General features: G+C 44.3%; 1 protein-coding gene across 3 annotated transcripts in view; it reads right to left on the bottom strand.

Annotated features, from left to right (window-relative positions):
* COL14A1 (collagen type XIV alpha 1 chain) overlaps positions 1-27,286 on the bottom strand; it is a 129,553-nt gene that overhangs the window by 3,999 nt on the left and 98,268 nt on the right. For all 3 annotated transcript variants that reach the window (XM_075270138.1, XM_075270135.1, XM_075270137.1), the window contains 16 exons: positions 25,750-25,788; positions 24,510-24,648; positions 24,196-24,338; positions 23,764-23,873; positions 19,330-19,488; positions 18,080-18,157; positions 14,172-14,258; positions 12,862-12,915; positions 12,056-12,151; positions 10,746-10,799; positions 10,592-10,645; positions 8,388-8,441; positions 8,152-8,223; positions 2,291-2,326; positions 1,845-1,911; positions 1,267-1,455 (listed from right to left, as the gene is read on the bottom strand). In XM_075270138.1, coding sequence (XP_075126239.1) covers positions 1,267-1,455; positions 1,845-1,911; positions 2,291-2,326; positions 8,152-8,223; positions 8,388-8,441; positions 10,592-10,645; positions 10,746-10,799; positions 12,056-12,151; positions 12,862-12,915; positions 14,172-14,258; positions 18,080-18,157; positions 19,330-19,488; positions 23,764-23,873; positions 24,196-24,338; positions 24,510-24,648; positions 25,750-25,788 — 1,431 coding nt within the window. The remainder of the gene's footprint in view (positions 1-1,266; positions 1,456-1,844; positions 1,912-2,290; positions 2,327-8,151; positions 8,224-8,387; positions 8,442-10,591; positions 10,646-10,745; positions 10,800-12,055; positions 12,152-12,861; positions 12,916-14,171; positions 14,259-18,079; positions 18,158-19,329; positions 19,489-23,763; positions 23,874-24,195; positions 24,339-24,509; positions 24,649-25,749; positions 25,789-27,286) is intronic.

A 27,286-nucleotide genomic window follows, 5' to 3' on the forward strand; every position in this document is an offset into this window, starting at 1 on the left:
GGTCTAAAAATTTTATAAAAATGTGAACGACTTTTCAAAAAGAAGGTTCTTCCTAATTCCGTTTAGACATACTTCTCTAACCAGTCCTTAAACTTGTGACAAGTTGCAGTACAAGTTCTTCAGCTCTCCATCGGACCTGATATAGAGGTCTTGGTATGAGGAGAAGGTGAACTAATTTTCGCTTTTCGAGATATATACACAACATGTCCATTGTTATGGAAAACCAATAACCCCGGGAGTGTGAGACAAACATTAGAAACAAGGGGAAAGAGAAACATAAGAAGTACCATAGAGATGCCACCAGGGATGGATTCCAACCAAGAGTTTGGGAAGAGTGTTCGAAAAATGGGGCCCAGTTTAGTAGTCCTGCCAAAAAGTGCACCAATGGAAACCTCATAAAAATACTGACCTCATGGTCAAGGCCTAAACAGGACATTTTTGTGAATTTATAATTGAGTCGAGAAGAATTAATGGAGCCCGTTGAGAATCATAAAACATTGAAACCTAAATTATAGTGTCTCTTGAGTTTTTCATGAACACACACTATCAAAATTTTCCTTACACCTCAAGTGAGTCTTGATAGGTTTACAAGAACCCTGTTGAGAGAAGCTAATTTTTTTCCACTCACGTTGAAGTACTGGTATGTAGATGTGGTCAAAAAATTATTGTATGTAGTTGCTACACGCCTTGGAGGCCTCGTATCTCATCAAACTTAGTCAAAGGCAAAAATTGATAAACCTGTAAAACATCATTTATAGTGGGGCTTCTCAAATTTTTGTTACTGGCCAAAAGTTCACCAATGGACAAAGCTAATGCCAAAATTACAACTACATCTGAGTTTATCTTTCATATCTGCAGGAATATGATCCCTTGTATTAAAAGAACCTCCCCAACAATGCCCCATCAACTGGGAGGACCATCTCACCATCAAAGGCGGGATTGAAGAGACTACCATCAGCTCTGGACAACACTGGCCCAAAGGAGTCTATCCTTAGGATAGTTCATCAATATGTGATCAGGTCGTGGTCTAGTAACATCACATCCATTGGTTACATGGCCATATCAGAGCTCAGCCCTATTCCTTTGAATGGGAATGGCCATGTGACCAAAGGAGATCAAATAATATCAGGACTATGGACATTAGACAACCTATCTCCAAAGTGGTTCAGTATATTCATGATATATTTATCATTCCCTACCCCAGTCCATCTTGACCCAACCATATATTTGTTTGGACACAATTTCTAGTGCCTGAACAGAATTTACCTCTTTCTCCTGGTGCTCCAGGGCCTCCAGGACTGCCAGGAAATCCTGATCTTCCAGGTGATCCCTGTTCTCCTTGTGGTCCTGGAGGACCTGGTCGGCCTGGTTGCCCTGGTGGTCCTGGGATACTTCTAACGGATACAGACTGACTTGGTATTTGGTTCAGGAGTGAATTGAATCTTGCCATGTGACCTAGAAAAAAAAGCAAAGGTAAACCAATTTTGGGTCTGATGCCCAATTTATGGCCTCTATGGTGGTCGCCTATTTGACTTGACCCACCATTGCCTATGCCGAAAACAAGGCCCATTGGATTGATCCTTCATAAAGTCACCAACTAAATGAATAATGTTGCCCTCTACTGAATGCTACTATTAGCCTCTTTGATCTCATTGGCTGCCTGGCAGAACGAGGAGTGACATCACAGTATGGGCAGAGTCACGTCAGTTGTCCCAGTCTCCTTGACTTGTCCCTAAAAATCCAGTCCACTGAAAGTCCAAAACCTTCACTCTATCGGGATCTGATAGTCATTAACTGGAGGTGTGATAACGTTTGAGGGTCAAGCAGGGGGCTTAGATACTTACTCTGGATGATCTGCTCACACACCTGCCGAGCAATGACCCGCACCATGTTCTGGGACTGGGTGTCACCCTGCGGTAAGAACAACACAAGAAGCAATGTCTCTGTTCTTGAGGATATGAAGACTACACAAGGTTAGTACAGAATGGTAATGAAGTTAGTATTAATAGAATTTTTGATTGACGTAAACAATGAACTTATTTCGAAATATTTCACAAAAATCTCCAGGACTTCTCCCGCGCTGCACCGACATCCTGGAATTCTCTCTTTGCCTTGTTGGCATCATTTATGGTGCACATATTTGGATTTCTTGCCCCCCTGTGTCTCATGGAGGGCTGACATCCTTTAGTGAATCTTTAGGTACATGTTCTTAATGACACGTAGGCGCAATATCGATCTTACATATATTTTGCCACTGCAGGTCTTGAGAAGATGACATAGAGTTACTTACTCTTTCTCCTCTTTCCCCTTTTGCGCCTGGAGGACCCTGAAATTTAAAGGGAAGAATATTAATAATTAGTAGGGTTGAGATTTCAGGATCGATTTTAAAATCCGATTCCCGATCATTTTCCAGCCGATCGTGAAATTTGCTCGATCGCCCATCGGGATCCGATCTTTTCTAATCCTGATCGCTCAACCCTAGTCAATGCTTCTCTATGGGAAAAGTCACTTTTAGGGTTGGGCCGATCTTGAGATTTCAAAATCCGATTTTCGATCCTTTTCCAGCTGATCCCGATCGCTGATCCCTAGTTATGAGGATTGTATTCTGCATATTAACCTGACCTTCACAGTTGACCACTAGGAAGTTAAAGGCATTCTCCGCATTGTGACCAGTTCGCATTTATAAGCCCTAAATTCTGTTCAAATTAATTTTGTTATACACCTTTATATAATTTTCAGATACAGAGCTCCGAATCCTCTGCACAGACAGCGACCTTTTGAGGTATACGGTTTATAATGTAAAGAAAACATGGCTGCTTTCTTTCTCCCTTTCCTCTTCACAGGCAGTGGCAGCCAATGGATATATGGTCATACTATGGATCATTCACATTCATTCCCCCTAAAATCAGGGCCACTTTAATCACAGGGCCCCCTCGGGACAGTGGGACAGTCCTGCATTGGGGTGCTGTCCCACTGTTTCAGCCGGTGGGTCCTGATTTCAACTCTACAGCAAGGAGTTATTATGTGTGATGGGCCATTGAGGGGCATTATATTTTACTGGGCCAGTAAGGCGGTATTATACTATGTGATGGTCACTGGGGGGCATTATATTATATGAGGACACCAAGGGGGTATTATATTGTGTGATGGTCACTGGGGGGCATTATATTATATGAGGACACCAAGGAGGTATTATACTATGTGATGGTCACTGGGACATTATATTGTATGAGGACACCAAGGGGGTATTATACTATGTGATGGTCATTGGGGCATTATATTATATGAGGACACCAAGGAGGTATTATACTATGTGATGGTCACTGGGACATTATATTGTATGAGGACACCAAGGGGGTATTATACTGTGTGATGGTCATTGGGGCATTATATTATATGAGGACACCAAGGAGGTATTATACTGTGTGATGGTCATTGGGGCATTATATTATATGAGGACACCAAGGAGGTATTATACTATGTGATGGTCACTGGGGGACATTATTTTATATGAGGACACCAAGGAGGTATTATACTATGTGATGGTCACTGGGACATTATATTGTATGAGGACACCAAGGAGGTATTATACTATGTGATGGTCATTGGGGCACTATATTATATGAGGACACCAAGGAGGTATTATACTATGTGATGGTCACTGGGACATTATATTGTATGAGGACACCAAGGAGGTATTATACTGTGTGATGGTCATTGGGGCATTATATTATATGAGGACACCATGGAGGTATTATACTGTGTGATGGTCACTGGGGGGCATTATATTATATGAGGAGACCATGGAGGTATTATACTATGTGATGGTCACTGGGGCATTATATTATATGAGGAGACCATGGAGGTATTATACTATGTGATGGTCACTGGGGCATTATATTATATGAGGACACCAAGGAGGTATTATACTATGTGATGGTCACTGGGGGGCATTATATTGTATGAGGACACCAAGGAAGTATTATACTGTGTGATGGTCACTGGGGGGCATTATATTGTATGAGGACACCAAGGAGATATTATACTGTGTGATGGTCACTGGGGGACATTATTTTATATGAGGACACCAAGGAGGTATTATACTATGTGATGGTCACTGGGGCATTATATTATATGAGGACACCAAGGAGGTATTATACTGTGTGATGGTCACTGGGGGGCATTATATTGTATGAGGACACCAAGGAAGTATTATACTGTGTGATGGTCACTGGGGGGCATTATATTATATGAGGACACCAAGGGGGTATTATATTGTGTGATGGTCACTGGGGGGCATTATATTATATGAGGACACCAAGGAGGTATTATACTGTGTGATGGTCACTGGGGGGCATTATATTGTATGAGGACACCAAGGAGGTATTATACTGTGTGATGGTCACTGGGGGGCATTATATTATATGAGGACACCAAGGGGGTATTATATTGTGTGATGGTCACTGGGGGGCATTATATTATATGAGGACACCAAGGAGGTATTATACTATGTGATGGTCACTGGGACATTATATTGTATGAGGACACCAAGGGGGTATTATACTATGTGATGGTCATTGGGGCATTATATTATATGAGGACACCAAGGAGGTATTATACTATGTGATGGTCACTGGGACATTATATTGTATGAGGACACCAAGGGGGTATTATACTGTGTGATGGTCATTGGGGCATTATATTATATGAGGACACCAAGGAGGTATTATACTGTGTGATGGTCATTGGGGCATTATATTATATGAGGACACCAAGGAGGTATTATACTATGTGATGGTCACTGGGGGACATTATTTTATATCAGGACACCAAGGAGGTATTATACTATGTGATGGTCACTGGGACATTATATTGTATGAGGACACCAAGGAGGTATTATACTATGTGATGGTCATTGGGGCACTATATTATATGAGGACACCAAGGAGGTATTATACTATGTGATGGTCACTGGGACATTATATTGTATGAGGACACCAAGGAGGTATTATACTGTGTGATGGTCATTGGGGCATTATATTATATGAGGACACCATGGAGGTATTATACTGTGTGATGGTCACTGGGGGGCATTATATTATATGAGGAGACCATGGAGGTATTATACTATGTGATGGTCACTGGGGCATTATATTATATGAGGACACCAAGGAGGTATTATACTATGTGATGGTCACTGGGGGGCATTATATTGTATGAGGACACCAAGGAAGTATTATACTGTGTGATGGTCACTGGGGGGCATTATATTGTATGAGGACACCAAGGAGGTATTATACTGTGTGATGGTCACTGGGGGACATTATTTTATATGAGGACACCAAGGAGGTATTATACTATGTGATGGTCACTGGGGCATTATATTATATGAGGACACCAAGGAGGTATTATACTGTGTGATGGTCACTGGGGGGCATTATATTGTATGAGGACACCAAGGAAGTATTATACTGTGTGATGGTCACTGGGGGGCATTATATTGTATGAGGACACCAAGGAGGTATTATACTGTGTGATGGTCACTGGGGGGCATTATATTATATGAGGACACCAAGGGGGTATTATATTGTGTGATGGTCACTGGGGGGCATTATATTATATGAGGACACCAAGGAGGTATTATACTGTGTGATGGTCACTGGGGGGCATTATATTGTATGAGGACACCAAGGAGGTATTATACTGTGTGATGGTCACTGGGGGGCATTATATTATATGAGGACACCAAGGGGGTATTATATTGTGTGATGGTCACTGGGGGGCGTTATATTGTATGGATCCACTAAGGAGGCATTATACTGTGTGAGGACCACTAAGGGGTGTTATGTGAGGGACACTGAGCAGGTATTAGAATTTGTGAGGGTCACAGATGTCTACGTGGTGGTGTTGAGGGGGAATTATAAAACCTTTGCACTGGGCCCACCAATGTGTTAAAACGGGCCTGCCTAGAATTGTCTATAGGCACCAGCCTAGTGTGCCTGTAGGTGACTCTTGTAAACTGAATTACTACTAGCAGACAAGGTTCCTGGCAGCGCTGTCGCCATCTTGTACGATTTATTGCACATGGTTCTGCTCTGTATGTTTTTCGGACATTATGAATGACGCGAGTTGTACATTTTTTAGGCAGATATCACCTCCCCGCCAGCAGTTGCTTCATGTCATGGTTAGCGTGTTCTGGAAAGTTTCATTTAGAATGATGATCCCGACAAGATGTTCTTGAAATATCAATAGAGATATGACAAGAAGCCCGGGCAGCTGGAGTCCGTCAGCAAAAATGTCTTATAGATTCAGGATGAAGGAATGTATGAAGATCTCCGGCCATCTCCTAGTATCACAATGTTATGGTCAGGGGGGTGGGGCTTATGTTTGGAGATTATACACGGACAACATTACTGAATTCTCTATATCTATGCAGCCATTTCTGCTATGCCTTTAATGCATTCAACATGAATTAAAGGGGATGTGTCATCATAAAACGGCCAATTTTTTTTTTAAATCAAGATTTTATGTTAAACTTTTTGAAATTTTCTACTTATACATAAAAATTTTTTTTTACAATATTCTGCAATTTTCACCCTGGCCACTAAACCTAATAATAGACAACACTTGCTAATTCTGTCGAATTGTTTGCAGTAGTCACCTCGGATATAAAAGATGAACAGGATTACAATAGAAGATAATGATAAGGATTTCATATTTGCTCAGGCGATACTTAAGTCTCATGAAAGCTGGAAAAAACACAAGTGCATGTATAATATTCCCTGTCTGTAGGGGACTGTGTCCTTCTAGCAGAGCTGCCTGTTATGTAACGTGTCTATACGGGGATTTTAGGATATCCTGTTAGATTGACTGTGCTATAGGTAAAATTCCAGAAGACTCAGGAGGTTTCAGTCTACAATATGGCAGATGATTGGTTTTGGAGTGGTCTAGTCTTGACGTGACCCTCCAGACGACCTCTTAGTACACCACGTTTGCCTCAATGGTAATTCTCCTTATCTCACTGGTGGTTTAGTATCTGTACTCTATCACCATTCTGCCCGGGCTCTACTAGATAGCAGTTCTCTATGACTACCTGCTAAGCCTGTGACAGACATCTAACAGACAGCAGCCAATCAGAGGAGGCAGAGCTGCAGGAGGCGGGGCACAGCAGCAGCCTAAGCCAATGGGCGTGTCTCAGACCGCCCCAGATGACCTGTAGACACTGTAGTCACAGCTCTGCCCTGAAGGAACGGATCGGGAGGAAAATAAACAAAAGGTGAACAAGTCCTGTACAGACTGACATATCACAGCTCAGCTCCTGATTGGACAGTCACATTTATCACTGTATATAGCATTAATACTGTGTGTGGGGGAGGGGCATACTGAGGAGCATTTAGTACTGTGTGGGGGAAGTGTACTGAGGAGCATATAATACTGTGAGGGGGGGGCGTACTGAGGAGCAAATAATACTGTGTGGGGGGACAAACTGAGGAGCATATAATACTGTGTGGGAGGCGGCGTGCTGAGGAGCATATAATACTGTGTGTGTGGGGGCGTACTGTTCAGCATATAATACAGTGGAGGGGTGTACTGAGAAGAATATAATACTGTAGGGGGGCGTACTGTGAAGCATATAATACTGTGTGGGAGGCGGCATACTGAGGAGCATATAATATTGTGTGGGTGGGTGTACTGTGGAGCATATAATACTGTGGAGGGGTGTACTGAGAAGCATATAATACTGTGGGGGGCGTACTGTGAAGCATATAATACTGTGTGGGAGGTGGCATACTGAGGAGCATATAATACTGTGTGGGGGGGTACTGTGGAAGATATAATACTGTGTGGGAGGCGGCGTACTGAGGAGCATATAATACTGTGGGGGGGCTTACTGTGGAGTATATAATACTGTGGGGGGGCTGCTTTGGAGCATATAATACAGTGGGGGGCGCTACTGTGGAGTATATAATCTTAATTTTTTTAAACTATATTTCGGCCCTCCAGAGGTTTGAGGGACAGTGAACTGGTCCCCTGTTTGAAAAGTCTGAGGACCCCTGATTTACAGTACAAAGTTCCAGCATTTCAGACCATGATTTTTCTCAGCCTGTCTGCACAGAATTCTCTTGGATCTCACACAGATCGCTCACATACCGGTGGTCCAGAATCACCCTGGGACCCTGGGCTGCCTGGAACTCCGGGATTTCCTGGGTTTCCTGGTGCACCCTGCAAAATGAATGACCAGATAAATGTCACATATTACACATGAAATGACAGCTGTGTAACATGTATGACGGTATCTATTAGTCAGGAGACTGGCCGTACATATCACATTCATTACTTGGTAACATAATTATTAGATTTCTGAAAACCATAAATGAAGACTTTACCATCGGGCCCGGAGGTCCTTGTCCACCAGTGGCGCCATCTTTTCCCTGCATTCCCTGTATAGATAAGTTCAAGGAATATTATAAGTAAACTTATTATAACTCTCATTGCTCAGTCTTCTGTTTTATAGCCTAGGCTTAGGTGGCCCAAAATGTATATAAATTAATAATGTTGGACCATTTATAATATATTTGATATACTACTTAGCTGGATCCTTGGAGGCAGTCAGTATGGCAAATAATGGCCACACATGGGTTTAACTCCTAAAAAAATTCCCAGTTACTATATGTATATAGTACAATTTATATTTTTGGGGCATAGAAGGTGTAAGGAGGGCTGGGCCCTGTGCTCTGTCTCCGCCCATGCTTATAATACCTAGTATTTGAACCACCCCTGCGGATCACTAGTCACATTCAAGTGTGATTTGGTACAGTGAGTATATACCCCACCCGTTGTACTACATTTTATATTCCATTTACCCCGGAATGAACTTTTTCCTGTGCTCACTGCCACCTCTAGCAAAGGTATGTTAACTGAAAAGGCTGCCAAAAGCAGTGGGGGAAGGGATATGACAACTGCTCGGAGCACATTCTCTGGGTCGAAAAACAGGATGCAATTTTTGATGCCCATTCATTCATCAATATGAATGAGTTGAGACCAGTATACAGTACCATTTATATTTTTGGGACATAAACAAAATGAGGAGTCAGGGTACAGCATAACTATCTGTTTCCCCACCCATGCTTATGATGCCCAATATTAGAACCGCCCCTGCTGATTATTATTATTATTTTTTTTTAAATGTAGATTGCGAGCCCCCCATAGAGCTCACAATGTACATTTTTCCCTATCAGTATGTCTTTTTTTTTTGGAATATGGGATGGAAATCCATGCAAACACGGGGAGAACATACAAACTCCTTGCAGATGGTTTTTTGCCCTTGGTGGGATTTGAACACCAGGACTCCAGCGCTGCAAGGCTGCAGTGCTAACCACTGAGCCACCGTGTGGCCCCCGCCCCTGCTGATTATTAGTCACATTCTAGTGTGATTTAGTACTGTGGGTATACACCTCATCCTTTCTTCTGCATTTTATATTCTATTTACCCTGGTATGAACTTTCCCATGGGCTCATTGGGACCTTCAGGTAAGTTTTAAACTCTGTAAAAGCTGCCAAGAGCAGTGGGAGAAGAAACATGAGAACTTTCTTCCATGATGTGCTCTGTCTCCGCCCACGCTTATGATGCCTAGTATTAGGACCACCCCTGCGGATCACTAGTTACAATCTAGTGTGAGGGAGTATATACCTCACCCCTTATCATTTTATATTCCATTTATCCAAGTATGAATTGTCTCCTATGCTCACTGCCACGAAAAGTAGAGGTAGATGGGACATGACAACCTTTCTGGGTGAAAAAACACTAAAAATAGGATGCAATTGTTGCTGTTCATCCATTGAACAACATGAATGACTTGAATATTTTAGTATATTAGCACTGCCCCCTATTGGTACAAATGTTAATAGGTGATTTTTTTTAGATTTCACTTCAATTTTTTAAAGCTTCATATCCCTTTAAGACAGAACAGAAGGTGCCATGTGGCGGTCTTACATTGCACTGTTTACACAGTAGGAAATAACATTCACAACTCGATGCCTTGCACATTCCTGCCTGATCTGATGGGTTTGGCACGGGGTTTAACAATTTAAGAGGATTAACTTGATATGTTTAGAATACTCCCTAAACAAGACCGCTTGGCAGACTGCGAGGATTTAGCAAATTTTCAAAGAAACAAATATCAACAGTCGGGTATCATACGCTCTACATACAACGCCGATAGGATGGCTGGATACACCGTAAATCATCATGGCAAGACTTGGCACAAGCGTTTGTAAGGTGAGCATATCCCGTGTGTTATAGAGCAAAACCAACAAGAATCAAAAATAGTCACAGGTAACAAAGGCTTTATAGAGGGAGGGGCAATGACTAGGTAAAGCGTGGCCCTGAACAGTCAAATTCAGAATACATGGGTGTAGAATATTCTTCTCTTTTATGTGATTCACCATGTGAAAAATAAAAATAATCTTACAACTATGAACTGCATGGTACTTTAGATTGGCCCCACCCATGCTTAAAAAGCTCCCCCAATAGAACCGCCCCTGAGGATTAGAATTCACATCCTATTGTCTAATTTGAGGATATATCTCACCCGTGGTCCTTCAATTCCATCACGTCCAGGTGCCCCTTGTGGTCCGGGGGGCCCCTGTAAATAAAGCAAATAATGAAGAGGTGAACATAGTGGCCTGATCTAGTATACTATGACAGGCTGAATAGTTCACATTATAAATATATTAGTATATTACCTGCACTCCTTGGGGTCCACTTTCTCCCTTTTCACCTTTACCTCCAGGAGGTCCCTAAAAATATGACAAAATACGTTGTCTTATGCACCAGTTTCAATACAGTCATATGCACTGGAAGGGATTTTATCACAATTTTTTTTACATTTTTTTCTAATCTATTTTTATTTTCTTATTGTATGTGATTATCGAGGCGGCCATCTTGCCTGAGCTTCTCCTCTACTCTGTTAACAGCATTTAGTGATATACTTTACAGCATAGTCATAGCCATAGGCGGCAATCGTCTGGAGATGACTTATTGAGATTTCTAGACATGCTCTGTACGGAATGAGGGAGCAGATAGGCTGTGACTTCATGCATGCCAGAGTGAATGCAATGACAGCTCAATGGTGTTATCTATAGAGGTGTTATCGTCTATTGTTATCCTGTCTGTGTTGTAATTGAGGTGACTGCTGAAAAGAAAACCCCTATAGAATTGGCATGTACCAGTCTATTATTAGGCTTAGTGGCCAGAGGGAAAATTGCAGGGTATAGGTTTTTATTAAATTATATATAGTTGCAGAGAAAATTATAAAAAAAAAAAAAAAAAACCTATCACTATCAGCGGTTTAATAATGGTGCTGTACTGTCCAAGTATGTTGTGATGTGGGAAGGGGTTACTAGATATAATGATGATGCCTGAACCTGCCACTAGCAGGTGCTATAAACTAACCGTGTACTGATTTGGTACTATGTATACAGTAATCTTCTCAGCTCCCCCTAGTGGTGGTATTAGGCAACCAGAATTATATAGTTGAATGTTTTGGGGATTTGGAGCTCTGGCTCAGAACCATGGAACTAAGACCACAACAATATATGAAAAATAACTAACTCTTTCTGAATTTTGGATCTATTTATAGGAAAAAAAGAACAAAATATTTAAGGAAGGACATTAACTTTAAGAAGATCAGTCTGGCAGTTTTCTACACGCTGTGATGTCAGTATCAGGTCTGTTTTATCTCTCTTTAGAGGACCTTTGATTTTTTGGTGACTTTTTTGGTTATTTATATCTTTCTGCTGACCGTGTCAGTACAAGCTAGGGATGTAGTACTGCGCCCTGTCCACTAGGGACCTCATCAGACATGTGTCCAATGACATCATTCATATTGATGGACACGGCAATATCTTGTAAATGGTTTAGTATGGACATGTGTAGACCATTGGGTCACTTGAAGATTTTTGAAGGGGTCTTTGGCCAATGCAGACACCCGGCAGACATTGATACTAAGGACAGCCTGTTATATTAGTCTCAATGTAAAGAAATAGACTCTTACTGGTGGTCCTTGGATAGAATGGCCATTTGGCCCTTGTGGTCCTGGTGGTCCTTGGAGTCCTGGTGTACCTATTGGACCTCGAGGTCCTTCTGGTCCCTGTAGGAGAAAACATATTTTAGGCATCAGCCTATTGAAGAAATTGTATTATTGTCTCCCTCTGTCATTGTGGGACCAGGACCCAGCTCCTGCAGGAAGACCCAAATTTTTACCTTGGCCAAAGACATAAAATAAGATTTACGATTAAGATGGCGGATTCTCCAATTAACATAAAATTACACAGATATTCTGTATGATGTCTAACGTATATAGCAATACATAGGGTATGGATATCCCATGATCTTAAACCTAGACTTCGATCTAGAGCAAGATGAAGCCATTTTGCCAAAAATAGCAGTATTATTTGGAGTGTTCCTTTTATGGCCTCCAATTACGTTGAGTGAGACATTATTATATAGGATCGGTAGGAAATCCAATATACAGAGTCATATACAAGGGGTGTTTTCCATTCACAGTACTTACCACTTTAAGGACTCCCCACCCCTTCGGCGCACCGGCATCTCTCTGACATCGGGGCCAGGACCAAAGAAGTGGCGTGGAGTCTAAGAACTGCTATAGTGTGTGGGACCTGGAGGCATTTATGGGACACTATAGTGTATGGGTGACATTATATCTTGTGGGACATGGACGTTACCCCATAAGGGAAGGGCAAATATGGATCTGAAAGACCCCTTTATAGCCCATCGCAAGTGTGAACCTAGCCTTAAAGTGGAGGTAAAACCATCACATTGTAAAATATGTAAACTTACAGCTGGACCTTTTTCTCCTGGAGATCCTTGGGGGCCTCGCATACCGGAGGGGCCCTAAATAAGGAAAAAGGATAAACAACACATAAATAATATATCTATATACAGTATATAAAACTCAAATTCTGTAGTAGTCCGCTCTATACAAATCTACAGTTCTCGCCCAATTTGGGTGAAATTTGGCACCCACAGGAGCAGAATACTGCGCACGTTACATCTCGGTGGTGTCCCCCCGTCATGAGATTGGGCCCCCGAATATAGGCCCTATACATATAATGAGGAAATGTGAAAGTGCTGAGGGTAAAACAACAGTTGTGACTGACAGGGACGGATTATAGCAATGGCGCCAAAGAGTCGCTGCTAAAGGGGCCGCACCACCACAAACAACACAATGGAGAACTATTACAGTAATAGTGCCCCCCCCTTTCACCCACAGGTTACAGCATTACTTATGGGGGGAAGGTGGAGCCTTACGGAGGTGGACCAGTCTGTCGTCTCCCCAAAATTCAGTGAAGGTGGCAACTTGGGAACCAGTGTCTAGTAGGGCAGTCAGTGGCACCCCATCAATATGGATGGTGACTTCGAGACGGGGGCCCTTATATTTGGGTGAAGGGCTTGTCTTGAGTGCACCTACTGGTCTTCCTCCTGAGGGGCGGTCTTTGGCCTCAGGGGAAGCCCATTTAACTGCCAGCCCCAAGACTCTGTATGTCCATATTTATGGCAGTATCTACAGACAGGTCTCTTCAGTTTCTCAGCTCAGGAAAATGTCAGTTGTCTGCGGGCGGTCCCCCTAGAAGGCTCTGGCGGGGACTTGGCAGGAGAAGGAGGTGCGCTCTTGGATTGAGGTCCGGTCTGTAGGTGCTCCATCTTCTTAGTCAGGACATCCACACTCCTGACCAGCAGGGGGACTTGTATCGTATATAACAGAAATGAGTTATGAGACGCAAATACTGAATTATCAGTCATGGATTGAGTCGTCATGAAGACTCCAGAACTCTACAGTGGTCTACAGTACTATGAGCACCCCTTGGTTGGAGCCAGTCGGTCCCCTGCCCAGTTCCTTGGTATACATGGTAGATGGCTTCTATTGTATAATTGCACGTTATTTTCCATACTTGTCAGATACTTCTAGCTGTGCCTGACATGAGACAGACAAGGGATCCAGCTGAGTATACACAGCGGCGAGGTCTACGCTCCAGGTGTACAAACAGCATTAGTCAGTCCATTGACCCTCCACAAACATCACAGATCCAGAACTAAACAAGTCCTGACATTACAGAAGTGAGACTGTGAAAGTCCATATGGCTTCTTACCGGAGATCCAGGAGGTCCAGGTGACCCTTTACTCTCCTGGGAGCAGGTGCAGGCATTCGGAAGAGGCGGGCAGGTGGCCTCATCTCTCTGGAAGAGAAACAAGTCTGTAAAATCTCTGCTGCAAAAATATGGAAAATGTCAATGTGATATATAGCAGAGGATGGAGAGCAGGACAATGTGATATATAGCAGAGGATGGAGGGCAGGGCAATGTGATATATGGCAGAGGATGGAGGGCAGGGCAATGTGATATATGGCAGAGGATAGAGGGCAGGTCAATGTGATATATGGCAGAGGATGGAGGGCAGGGCAATGTGATATATGGCAGAGGATGGAGGGCAAGTCAATGTGATATATAGCAGAGGATGGAGGGCAGGGCAATGTGATATATGGCAGAGGATGGAGGGCAGGGCAATGAGATATATGGCAGAGGATAGAGGGCAGGTCAATGTGATATATGGCAGAGGATAGAGGGCAGGTCAATGTGATATATGGCAGAGGATGGAGGGCAGGTCAATGTGATATATCGCAGAGGATAGAGGGCAGGTCAATGTGATATATGGCAGAGGATGGAGGGCAGGGCAATGTGATATATGGCAGAGGATGGAGGGCATGGCAATGTGATATATGGCAGAGGATGGAGGGCAGGGCAATGTGATATATGGCAGAGGATAGAGGGCAGGTCAATGTGATATATGGCAGAGGATAGAGGGCAGGTCAATGTGATATATGGCAGAGGATGGAGGGCAGGGCAATGTGATATATGGCAGAGGATGGAGGGCAGGTCAATGTGATATATAGCAGAGGATGGAGGGCAGGGCAATGTGATATATGGCAGAGGATGGAGAGAAGGGCAATGTGATATATGGCAGAGGATGGAGAGAAGGTCAATGTGATATATGGCAGAGGATAGAGGGCAGGTCAATGTGATATATGGCAGAAGATGGAGGGCAGATCAATGTGATATATGGCAGAGGATGGAGGGCATGGCAATGTGATATATAGCAGAGGATGGAGGGCAGGGCAATGTGATATATGGCAGAGGATGGAGGGCAGGGCAATGTGATATATGGCAGAGGATGGAGGGCAGGTCAATGTGATATATAGCAGAGGATGGAGGGCAGGGCAATGTGATATATGGCAGAGGATGGAGAGAAGGGCAATGTGATATATGGCAGAGGATGGAGAGAAGGTCAATGTGATATATGGCAGAGGATAGAGGGCAGGTCAATGTGATATATGGCAGAAGATGGAGGGCAGATCAATGTGATATATGGCAGAGGATGGAGGGCATGGCAATGTGATATATAGCAGAGGATGGAGGGCAGGGCAATGTGATATATGGCAGAGGATGGAGGGCAGGGCAATGTGATATATGGCAGAGGATGGAGGGCAGGTCAATGTGATATATAGCAGAGGATGGAGGGCAGGGCAATGTGATATATGGCAGAGGATGGAGAGAAGGGCAATGTGATATATGGCAGAGGATGGAGAGAAGGTCAATGTGATATATGGCAGAGGATAGAGGGCAGGGCAATGTGATATATGGCAGAAGATGGAGGGCAGATCAATGTGATATATGGCAGAGGATGGAGGGCATGGCAATGTGATATATAGCAGAGGATGGAGGGCAGGGCAATGTGATATATGGCAGAAGATGGAGGGCAGATCAATGTGATATATGGCAGAGGATGGAGGGCATGGCAATGTGATATATAGCAGAGGATGGAGAGAAGGGCAATGTGATATATAGCAGAGGATGGAGGGCAGGGCAATGTGATATATGGCAGAGGATGGAGGGCAGGGCAATGTGATATATGGCAGAGGATGGAGGGCAGGGCAATGTGATATATAGCAGAGGATGGAGGGCAGGGCAATGTGATATATGGCAGAGGATGGAGGGCAGGGCAATGTGATATATAGCAGAGGATGGAGAGCAGGGTAATGTGATATATGGCAGAGGATAGAGGGCAGGTCAATGTGATATATAGCAGAGGATGGAGGGCAGGTCAATGTGATATATGGCAGAGGATGGAGGGCAGGGCAATGTGATATATGGCAGAGGATGGAGGGCAGGGCAATGTGATATATGGCAGAGGATGGAGGGCAGGGCAATGTGATATATAGCAGAGGATGGAGGGCAGGGCAATGTGATATATAGCAGAGGATGGAGAGCAGGGTAATGTGATATATGGCAGAGGATAGAGGGCAGGTCAATGTGATATATAGCAGAGGATGGAGGGCAGGTCAATGTGATATATGGCAGAGGATGGAGGGCAGGGCAATGTGATATATAGCAGAGGATGGAGGGCAGGGCAATGTGATATACAGCAGAGGATGGAGGGCAGGGCAATGTGATATATAGCAGAGGATGGAGGGCAGGGCAATGTGATATATAGCAGAGGATGGAGAGCAGGGCAATGTGATATATGGCAGAGGATGGAGAGAAGGGCAATGTGATATATGGCAGAGGATGGAGGACAGGGCAATGTGATATATGGCAGAGGATGGAGGACAGGGCAATGTGATATATGGCAGAGGATGGAGGGCAGGGCAATGTGATATATGGCAGAGGATGGAGGGCAGGGCAATGTGATATATAGCAGAGGATGGAGGACAGGGCAATGTGATATATGGCAGAGGATGGAGGGCACGGCAATGTGATATATGGCAGAGGTCAGTCCCTCAGTGATGAAATATCGAGCCAGCTGATGTGCCATTGGTGGAAAACCTGGCACTGGCATCTATAAGTCACTCACTATAGTTCATAGCTGCAGGAACACTTGAAAGGGGAATAATAGCCTAAAGTTAATACATACACAACTCAAATGCAATGGAAAAATTGTAAGTGCACGTCCACCAGTGCTAACACTGACCACCTATAAACACTAATGCATACAAAGTTGTGCAAATCCATTCTAAGTGATTTGCATACTGGGAAGTGCAGCTCTGGAGTATAATACAGAATGTAACTCAGGATCAGTAATGTATGTGCACAGTGCCTGTACCAGCAGAATAGTGAGCACAGCTCTGGAGTATAATACAGGATAAGTAATGTAATGTATGTACACAGTGACTGCACCAGCAGAATAGTGAGCGCAGCTCTGGAGTATAATACAGGATAAGTAATGTAATGTATGTGCACAGTGCCTGTACCAGCAGAATAGTGAGCGCAGCTCTGGAGTATAATACAGGATAAGTAATGTAATGTATGTACACAGTGACTGTACCAGCAGAATAGTGGCTGCAGCTCTGGAGTATAATACAGGATAAGTAATGTAATGTATGTACACAGTGACTGTACCAGCAGAATAGTGGCTGCAGCTCTGGAGTATAATACAGGATAAGTAATGTAATGTACACAGTGACTGTACCAGCAGAATAGTGAGCGCAGCTCTGGAGTATAATACAGGATAAGTAATGTAATGTATTTACACAGTGACTGTACCAGCAGAATAGTGAGCACAGCTCTGGAGTATAATAAAGGATAAGTAATGTAATGTATGTACACAGTGACTATACCAGCAGAATAGTGAGCGCAGCTCTGGAGTATAATACAGGATAAGTAATGTAATGTATGTACACAGTGACTGTACCAGCAGAATAGTGAGTGCAGCTCTGGAGTATAATACAGGATAAGTAATGTAATGTATGTACACAGTGACTGTACCAGCAGAATAGTGAGTGCAGCTCTGGAGTATAATACAGGATAAGTAATGTAATGTATGTACACAGTGACTGCACCAGCAGAATAGTGAGTGCAGCTCTGGAGTATAATACAGGATGTAACTCAGGATCAGTACAGGATAAGTAATGTAATACCTTACTTTTTATGTAGATTATATCTAGAAATTATGGATTGTATTCAGATTAAGAACAATGTAGAGTCAGTAGAATAAGGGTTCTCACCATTGCGGGAAGTTCACAGCATTTATCTCGACTGGCCCAAGAAGATGCACAGACAATATCAAACATCTGGAGCTGGAACTAAACGGAAAAACACAGAATACAGATCAGACATCACACTTATATTACATACATTGAGATGACTGGTTTATGTACTGATATTACAGCTGTAAGGACTGTCAGCAATCTACCGTAAATAAATGCATCACGATGAATCGACCCTAAACACCAAAGCATCAGAGATCTACCATAACCCACTGGATGACCAAGGATCAATCAACAACACCAGACTGTCAGCAATCTACAATACCGTGGGATCCCTAGTGATGGATGGCACACCAGATTACTAAGGATGGAGGATGATCTTCTAGATCACCATGGAAGGACAATAATTACTATTGTCAAAAGAACTTGGTCACCCATGGCCCAATTTCACATTACTATTTAGTGGTACAAAGTCCAGCCTTGGGTGACCATTGGGCATAAAAACTGAACTAGTGGACACTATGGATTTAGCGTAGAGTAGTCACCACAGTACTGGATCCCAGGGATCTAGGTACTGGATAACCGCAGTGTAGACATTGCACCATTGGTTGAAAAGCATCTAGCCATAGTCACCACTATTGCAATCCTAAAACGCTAGGTCTGGACTGGTAAAGGGCATTGTATATGAGTCCTTGGGTGCAGAGTTCTGGGATTATTGGGTTAACTAATGGACGTAAAGAGAACGTCTACAAATCCCTCAGCCATTTCCATCCTAAGGATGCTTCGGTATGTGGGCAGCCGATAAACCAATAAAATTTGTAAGACATTCACAAAAAAAGCACAAGACATCCTTTCCGTCTCCTAAACAATGGAGTCCATTATGGAGCGGGCCCCGTTCCATTGACGCCTTGTTGGACTGCAGCCACACAGTCCCGTCTCTGAATTCCCGTCTCATTGTGAGTGGGGTAGGGTTATTCACGTAGCAGCCATTACGTATAAGGCTCTTTTTGTCTCCAGGCCGATCTCCAATAACCAATTATTTTTACTATCTGGTGTTCGCTGTGTTTGCGTTAACACATTATCTCCATACTGCGGTGGGACAATGGAATAATGTAATAAATGTAAATTTATTGCCTAACAGGATAACACGTACCGCAGGAATTTCTGGAGTGGGTTTAGTGGTGAATGGCCCATTGTCTGGGAAGGGTTCACTATGTCTATGGGTTAATCGTGGAAGTGTTACAGTGTGTCGCTCTCATTGCACGTACCGGAGCAGAGTTGTCCCTCTGGCCTCTAGAACGGACCATTCTTCCGAGGACTTCCACACCGTCGACTGTGATATTTCCAGCTCCATTGATCGGCTTCTCGCCCACTTGCTTGCAGTCGATGACCAGTTTAGACATCGTCTTGGTTATTACTATGTGTACCTATAAGATAAATGATGGCATATATTTATGCTGCAAAAGGACCTTGCACTTTTTGATGGCCAAGGAGGCTTTAGGGCAGGCATGTCTAAAGGAGCCAATGGCGGCCCATGTTGAAATTTCCACCAACCCGCAGCCTGTGTTATAAAATCAATAATATGTAGCCTGCTAGCATTGTTGACCACAACAGGCTCGGACTGGCTCTTTAGTATACCGGTGAATGCACCAGTGGGCCCGTTGCCTTTAGGGGGCCCTGCTGGATCACAACTTCTTTTTTAATAAACAGCAGAGGCCCCTATTAACTTACCTATCCGTGCTCCTGCTCACAACCTCCTCTTCAGCCTCCAGTGCACCCTCTGAAGGCCACACATTACATCATTGCAATCTGATGTGTGGTGCACAAGGCCCATTGAAGGCTGAAGAAGGAAAAGGAGGCCACGAGAAAATCTGCATATCAAAACCAGCACTAAAAGCTTGAGATTTCTGTGCAGAGACATGCAGATTTTGGTGCAGATTATCTTCATGTAAATAGTGTATATTTGATCTAACAGCTGAATTTGTGGTCCATCAGCACATAAGAGGCACTAGATGTGTTTGCTAGCTTGCGATTTTTTGGACTGCAGAATACTCTGTGGCCAGGATCCATCTTCTAGGAAAAGTTTACAAAAAAACACCAATATAGAAATATTAAAGGAATTTGTACAGGATTCAAAAAACATGGCGGTTTTCTTTGAGGAGTAGTGCCACAATGGATCTTAGCTGCAATACCAGACATAACCTGTCAACAGGTGTGGCGCTATTCCTTAAAAACAAAAGCAGCCATGTTTTATAATCCTATACAATCCCTTTAAATATACATTCTTATGGTCCCTCCATCCTTCACTTACATAAGACTAAACTTCTACTGGTAAGAGTAGCATAGTCAAAAACTGAAATGTGAAGACCAGCATGGAATCCGTGACATCAATATGTAAAGCTGGCCATTCACGTTAGATGACCGACAACCATCTTGTGTACGAGGTTTCTCCCAGCTTTTCCCTGATGTATATCAGGGCAGAGAAGTATTGAGCAGTTGGGTCTGAGTGTGCATGTGCATGGGCGGAATAGGTGTTGGCCAAAGAACAGTTGTAGGAGCAACCCTTTAAAAGGGTTATTTAAAGGGGTTGTCAAGGATTAGAAAACATGGCTGCTTTCCTCTTTTCAGGAAGTGACATCACGTTTAGAGATGAGCGAACAGTGTTCTATCGAACACATGTTCGATCGGATATCAGGGTGTTCGCCATGTTCGAATCGAATCGAACACCACGTGGTAAAGTGCGCCAAAATTCGATTCCCCTCCCACCTTCCCTGGCGCCTTTTTTGCACCAATAACAGCGCAGGGGAGGTGGGACAGGAACTACGACACTGGGGGCATTGAAAAAAATTGGAAAAAGTCATTGGCTGCCGAAATCAGGTGACCTCCATTTTAGACGAATAGTGGATTTCAAATCCGGGTCATATGAGAATGTGAACTTTGTGACTATGAGACAGGGATAGCTGTACAGGCAGGGATAGCTAGGGATAACCTTTATTTAGGGGGGAATGTTATTAAAAATAACTTTTTGGGGCTCTATCGGGTGTGTAATTGTGATTTTTGTGAGATAAACTTTTTCCCATAGGGATGCATTGGCCAGCGCTGATTGGCCGAATTCCGTACTCTGGCCAATCAGTGCTGGCCAATGCATTCTATTAGCTTGATGAAGCAGAGTGTGCACAAGGGTTCAAGCGCACCCTCGGCTCTGATGTAGGAGAGCCGAGGGTGCACTTGAACCCTTGTGCACCCTCAGCTCTGCTACATCAGAGCCGAGGGTGCGCTTGAACCCTTGTGCACACTCTGCTTCATCAAGCTAATAGAATGCATTGGCCAGCGCTGATTGGCCAATGTATTCTATTAGCCTGATGAAGTAGAGCTGAATGTGTGTGCTAAGCACACACATTCAGCTCTACTTCATCGGGCTAATAGAATGCATTGGCCAGCGCTGATTGGCCAGAGTACGGAACTCGACCAATCAGCGCTGGCTCTGCTGGAGGAGGCGGAGTCTAAGATCGCTCCACACCAGTCTCCATTCAGGTCCGACCTTAGACTCCGCCTCCTCCGGCAGAGCCAGCGCTGATTGGCCGAAGGCTGGCCAATGCATTCCTATGCGAATGCAGAGACTTAGCAGTGCTGAGTCAGTTTTGCTCAACTACACATCTGATGCACACTCGGCACTGCTACATCAGATGTAGCAATCTGATGTAGCAGAGCCGAGGGTGCACTAGAACCCCTGTGCAAACTCAGTTCACGCTAATAGAATGCATTGGCCAGCGCTGATTGGCCAATGCATTCTATTAGCCCGTTGAAGTAGAGCTGAATGTGTGTGCTAAGCACACACATTCAGCACTGCTTCATCACGCCAATACAATGCATTAGCCAGTGCTGATTGGCCAGAGTACGGAATTCGGCCAATCAGCGCTGGCTCTGCTGGAGGAGGCGGAGTCTAAGATCGCTCCACACCAGTCTCCATTCAGGTCCGACCTTAGACTCCGCCTCCTCCAGCAGAGCCAGCGCTGATTGGCCGAATTCCGTACTCTGGCCAATCAGCACTGGCTAATGCATTGTATTGGCTTGATGAAGCAGTGCTGAATGTGTGTGCTTAGCACACACATTCAGCTCTACTTCATCGGGCTAATAGAATGCATTGGCCAATCAGCGCTGGCCAATGCATTCTATTAGCGTGAACTGAGTTTGCACAGGGGTTCTAGTGCACCCTCGGCTCTGCTACATCAGATTGCTACATCTGATGTAGCAGTGCCGAGTGTGCATCAGATGTGTAGTTGAGCAAAACTGACTCAGCACTGCTAAGTCTGCATTCGCATAGGAATGCATTGGCCAGCCTTCGGCCAATCAGCGCTGGCTCTGCCGGAGGAGGCGGAGTCTAAGGTCGGACCTGAATGGAGACTGGTGTGGAGCGATCTTAGACTCCGCCTCCTCCAGCAGAGCCAGCGCTGATTGGTCGAGTTCCGTACTCTGGCCAATCAGCACTGGCCAATGCATTTCTATGGGGAAAAGTTAGCTTGCGAAAATCGCAAACTGACAGGGATTTCCATGAAATAAAGTGACTTTTATGCCCCCAGACATGCTTCCCCTGCTGTCCCAGTGTCATTCCAGGGTGTTGGTATCATTTCCTGGGGTGTCATAGTGGACTTGGTGACCCTCCAGACACGAATTTGGGTTTCCCCCTTAACGAGTTTATGTTCCCCATAGACTATAATGGGGTTCGAAACCCATTCGAACACTCGAACAGTGAGCGGCTGTTCGAATCGAATTTCGAACCTCGAACATTTTAGTGTTCGCTCATCTCTAATCACGTTCATTGATCACACGGTCATGCTGCAGCTCAGTCCCTTTTATTTGAATGAGATTGAGCTGTACCATCGTCATGTGACCAACAGATGTGATGTCACTTCCTGAGAAGAAGAAAGCCGCCATGTTTTCTGATCCTGGATAACCCCTTTAATCAGCCATATTGAAGTTTAGGACTTGACCATATTGAGATAAGCACGTTTATGCAGAGGTATATAGGGGTGCAAAGGTATATGGGGTGCAGAGGTATATGGGGTGCAGAGGTATATGGAGTGCAGAGGTATATGGGGTGCAGAGGTATATGGGGTGCAGAGGTATATAGGGGTGCAGAGGTATATGGGGTGCAGAGGTATATGGGGTACAGAGGTATATAGGGGTGCAAAGGTATATGGGGTGCAGAGGTATATGGGGTGCAGAGGTATATGGAGTGCAGAGGTATATGGGGTGCAGAGGTATATGGGGTACAGACGTATATAGGGGTGCAGAGGTATATGGGGTGCAGAGGTATATAGGGGTGCAGAGGTATATGGGGTGCAGAGGTATATGGGGTACAGAGGTATATAGGGGTGCAGAGGTATATGGGGTGCACAGGTATATGGGGTGCACAGGTATATGGAGTGCAGAGGTATATGGGGTGCAGAGGTATATGGGGTGCAGAGGTATATGGGGTGCAGAGGTATATGGGGTGCAGAGGTATATGGGGTGCAGAGGTTGAAGTTGCAGCCACCCCCTGCAGCCTGAGCCATAAGCCCATATCAGAGACCGTTACTATAAAGGGGTACGCTAATTGGGGACCCCGCTGCAGAGTCTGCATTGGGCCCAGAAGTTGCCCCAATATTTTCGGGAATACGCAGAACCTTTTACTGACATAAGTATAGTAAAATATCACTGACCTTGTGGAAACTGCCATGGAAAATCCTCCTGACCTCCGGCCCTTCAAAGGTAATGGTCTGGAACTGTCCCTTACTGTCATAGTTGAAGTAGGTCAACGTCTTTCCATTGTCTGTAAGGAAACCAGTGTCATGTAAGTGTCATATATATGTATATACTTACATCCAAAGAATTTACCCCCCCCAGCCGTCCCATTATTGAATATCTCTCACATAGAGCAGTCCAAATCATTAGAAAAATCCTGCTATTCTTGTATACAGTTCACATACAGGCCTATGTGTCTCCATTGTAACAGACTACAATTCAAATTCAGTCACGTGTTGCTGTACTCCCTCTACAGGTGTAATAAAACATGGCTGGTCAGCACAAGAGCTGTATACATAAAAAAGATCAACCATCTTGTACGCCTCCTTTAAGGATCAAAGTGAACTTACTGTCAAGTATGACACCGACCAGAGGCTCGTACTCTTTATTTAAGATTTCCCAGAGTGCAAATGGTTCTTTAGGGGTGTCGGGAAGAATTCGGAAAAGGAAGGACACAGTGTAATCTGTTGGAAGTCCCTCTGGATGAATGTGTCTGAAATACAGAGAACACGGCGTTAAAGTTTTTTGTGGGGGGGTACATACTTTGTCTATGGACTATATACAGTAAGGAGTCGGGTAAGGGGATACCCGACTGTGGTGGGAGGGGTTAGAAGGAAGGGAGGGGCTAAAAGGGAGTTGCTAAAGGCTCTGTAAATCTACATACTTGGTAGGTTGGGATACTAGCGCATCCTTATGGATTCTGTAGCACGGGAAGTTATTGAACGTGCCCGGCTCCATCGAGACCCCGTCCATGGCCGCATATTCCTTCTCCACCAAGCCGAACATTTCCATCATTTTGAACCCTGGAATTGCAGAGTGAATGTATAAGATCAGATATGTATATACCTCCTATATAGAATGAGATCATTGCATCAATAGTACACATTAAAACAAGTTCTTAAAGGGAATGTATCAACAACTTTTTCTAATTTATTTTTTTAAAACCAGATTTATCACTTTTATCTAATCTGTTTTCTATTTTTTGTAATTTTTTTTTATTTTTATTTTTATAATATTTTCTGTACATGTTTATGGAGGCGGCCATCTTGCCAGAGTTTCTCCTCTGCTCAGCATTTAGTGATACGCTTTACAGCATAGTTACGGCCATAGGCAGCAATAGACTGAAGCGGACTCATCGAGGTCTAGGGGAGAGTTTCCTAGACATGCTCTGCGCAGCGAGGGGGAGGAGATAAGATGTGACATCACCCTTCGTAGCTCTTAGAGACTGTGGCTACCAACAGTCTCTTTGGAGAACCTGGCATGGCCATGTATCATAGGATATAGCTCATTCAATAATGTAATGCTCAGTTTCTCCTGCGGAGGCACTGCAGGAAAACCATACACTTGTTGAATGATTTCCCTGCAGCTTACAGCTGGTCACGGGGGGTCTTAGCAGATACTATATGATCAGCTGATCTCTAGAGGACCCTTGTTACGCCGTCTAGCCAATCGAAAAACGAATTAACCCTTTGTATACTTTGCTTTACTCTTGCACATTACGTTTTTTTTCTTTACGTCTATATCTGAAATTAGGATCGTCCCATAATGCACAGAAAAGGAGTGCATTAGGGACGGATATCTTATAGAGGGTTGTGTTGCTGTATAGTTTACGACATAAAAGGTTAAAAATCAGCACAAAAATAGTAATTTATTAGAGATTTATTCAATATAGATATCCATTAGACGCTTTAGAATAAGACACACACAGTTATCCTGTAATGCCAGACTAATAAAGGGTTAATATGTGAAACATGAGAGTTACAGTCGCAGCACACGGATCAGTCTTACCAATGTAGGAGTAAAACATGTCTATGGAAAGGTAAGAAAAATGTCAGCAAAGTCAGGAATGGAAGTGACTTATCCTGAGCGGTCTGTGAAATAATTTATATACGGGACATACGTACCTGACACACTGTTGCCTTGAATGTAGGCCCATGGGCAAGCTGCAAAATACAGAAGTACAGTATATGAGACCAGCAGGGTGTATATATGGGAGGACGCATATACAAATGATGGCCGAACCCACCAGTTATGGCACCATCTCATGTGTATGGAGGTACCCCGACTCTTTTCTTAAGAGAGATAAGTTGATGGCCACGATCCGTGCAAACTTTGGCCTAGTCGTCTGACGTCTCATGACCCCGGCCTGCGTCCTGGGTCATGTGACGTCTGACGTCATTGAAGATGGACTACTTCGGAGGCTGACAACGTAGGAGACGGGAGACAGGTAAGTAACAGAGTTTTTTTTATGTTTTTCTCCCCCTGGGTCTCTGATTATTATACTCTGGAGTCTGCAAAGACCCTAGAGTATAATAATTGTTTATGGGTGTCCACAGTGGGACATAATACTGTGTGCAGGGGCCACTATGGGGCATTATACTGTGTGCAGGGGCCACTATGGGGGATAATACTGTGTGCAGGGGCCACTAATGGGGATAATACTGTGTGTAGGGGCCACTATGGGGAACAATACTGTGTGCAGGGGCCACTAATGGGGATAATACTGTGTGCAGGGGCCACTATGGGGATAATACTGTGTGCAGGGGCCACTATGGGGATAATACTGTGTGCAGGGGCCACTATGGGGGATAATACTGTGTGCAGGGGACACTATTGGGGTTAATACTGTGTGCAGGGGCCACTATGGGGCATAATACTGTGTGCAGGGGCCACTATGGGATATAATACTGTGTGCAGGGGCCACTATGGGGGATAATACTGTGTGTAGGGGCCACTATGGGGAACAATACTGTGTGCAGGGGCCACTAATGGGGATAATACTGTGTGCAGGGGCCACTATGGGGATAATACTGTGTGCAGGGGCCACTATGGGGGATAATACTGTGTGCAGGGGTCACTATGGGGCATAATAGAACGTGCAGGAATACGTAGGAGGGGTCGGTCGAGGTCTTCGGCGTCAGTGTCGGTCGGGGGGGCCATGTCAAATGTTCGCCTCGGGGCCCCGCCATTCCTAGTTACGCCACTGCTGATGACAGAGGTGACTGGAAGCAGCTTATTCTCCATAACCCTACTAAGAGCACATGCATGCTCAATCGAGCCAAGTGTGCATAAATAGGGGGTCAGATGGAATATCTGTCAGATCAATCATTGTTCAGATGACAGATATCTAAGGTCCCATACATACGACCGGGTGTGCAATCTGAGGGAAGGGGGGGGGGGGGGATTTTTCAGCTGAATACACCCGGATGACACTCACAGTGACATCCAAGTGCCTTCTGTGATGCATTCACTTCTATGGGACTTTGGATCCATTCTGTTCCGATGACACGGAATAGGATATAATCTGCTCTATATTCATCGGATCAGAATGGAGACTTGGATCCCCCTGAGGAGAGCCTGAGCCCGCACACTCGGTCATGTGCATTAGACCTAAGACATATAGCCACCTCACCCGGCCATACATTCTGCTGATTGGAGGTT

Source organism: Leptodactylus fuscus, chromosome 4 (genome assembly GCF_031893055.1).
Source record: "Leptodactylus fuscus isolate aLepFus1 chromosome 4, aLepFus1.hap2, whole genome shotgun sequence".
Lineage (NCBI taxonomy): Eukaryota > Metazoa > Chordata > Amphibia > Anura > Leptodactylidae > Leptodactylus > Leptodactylus fuscus.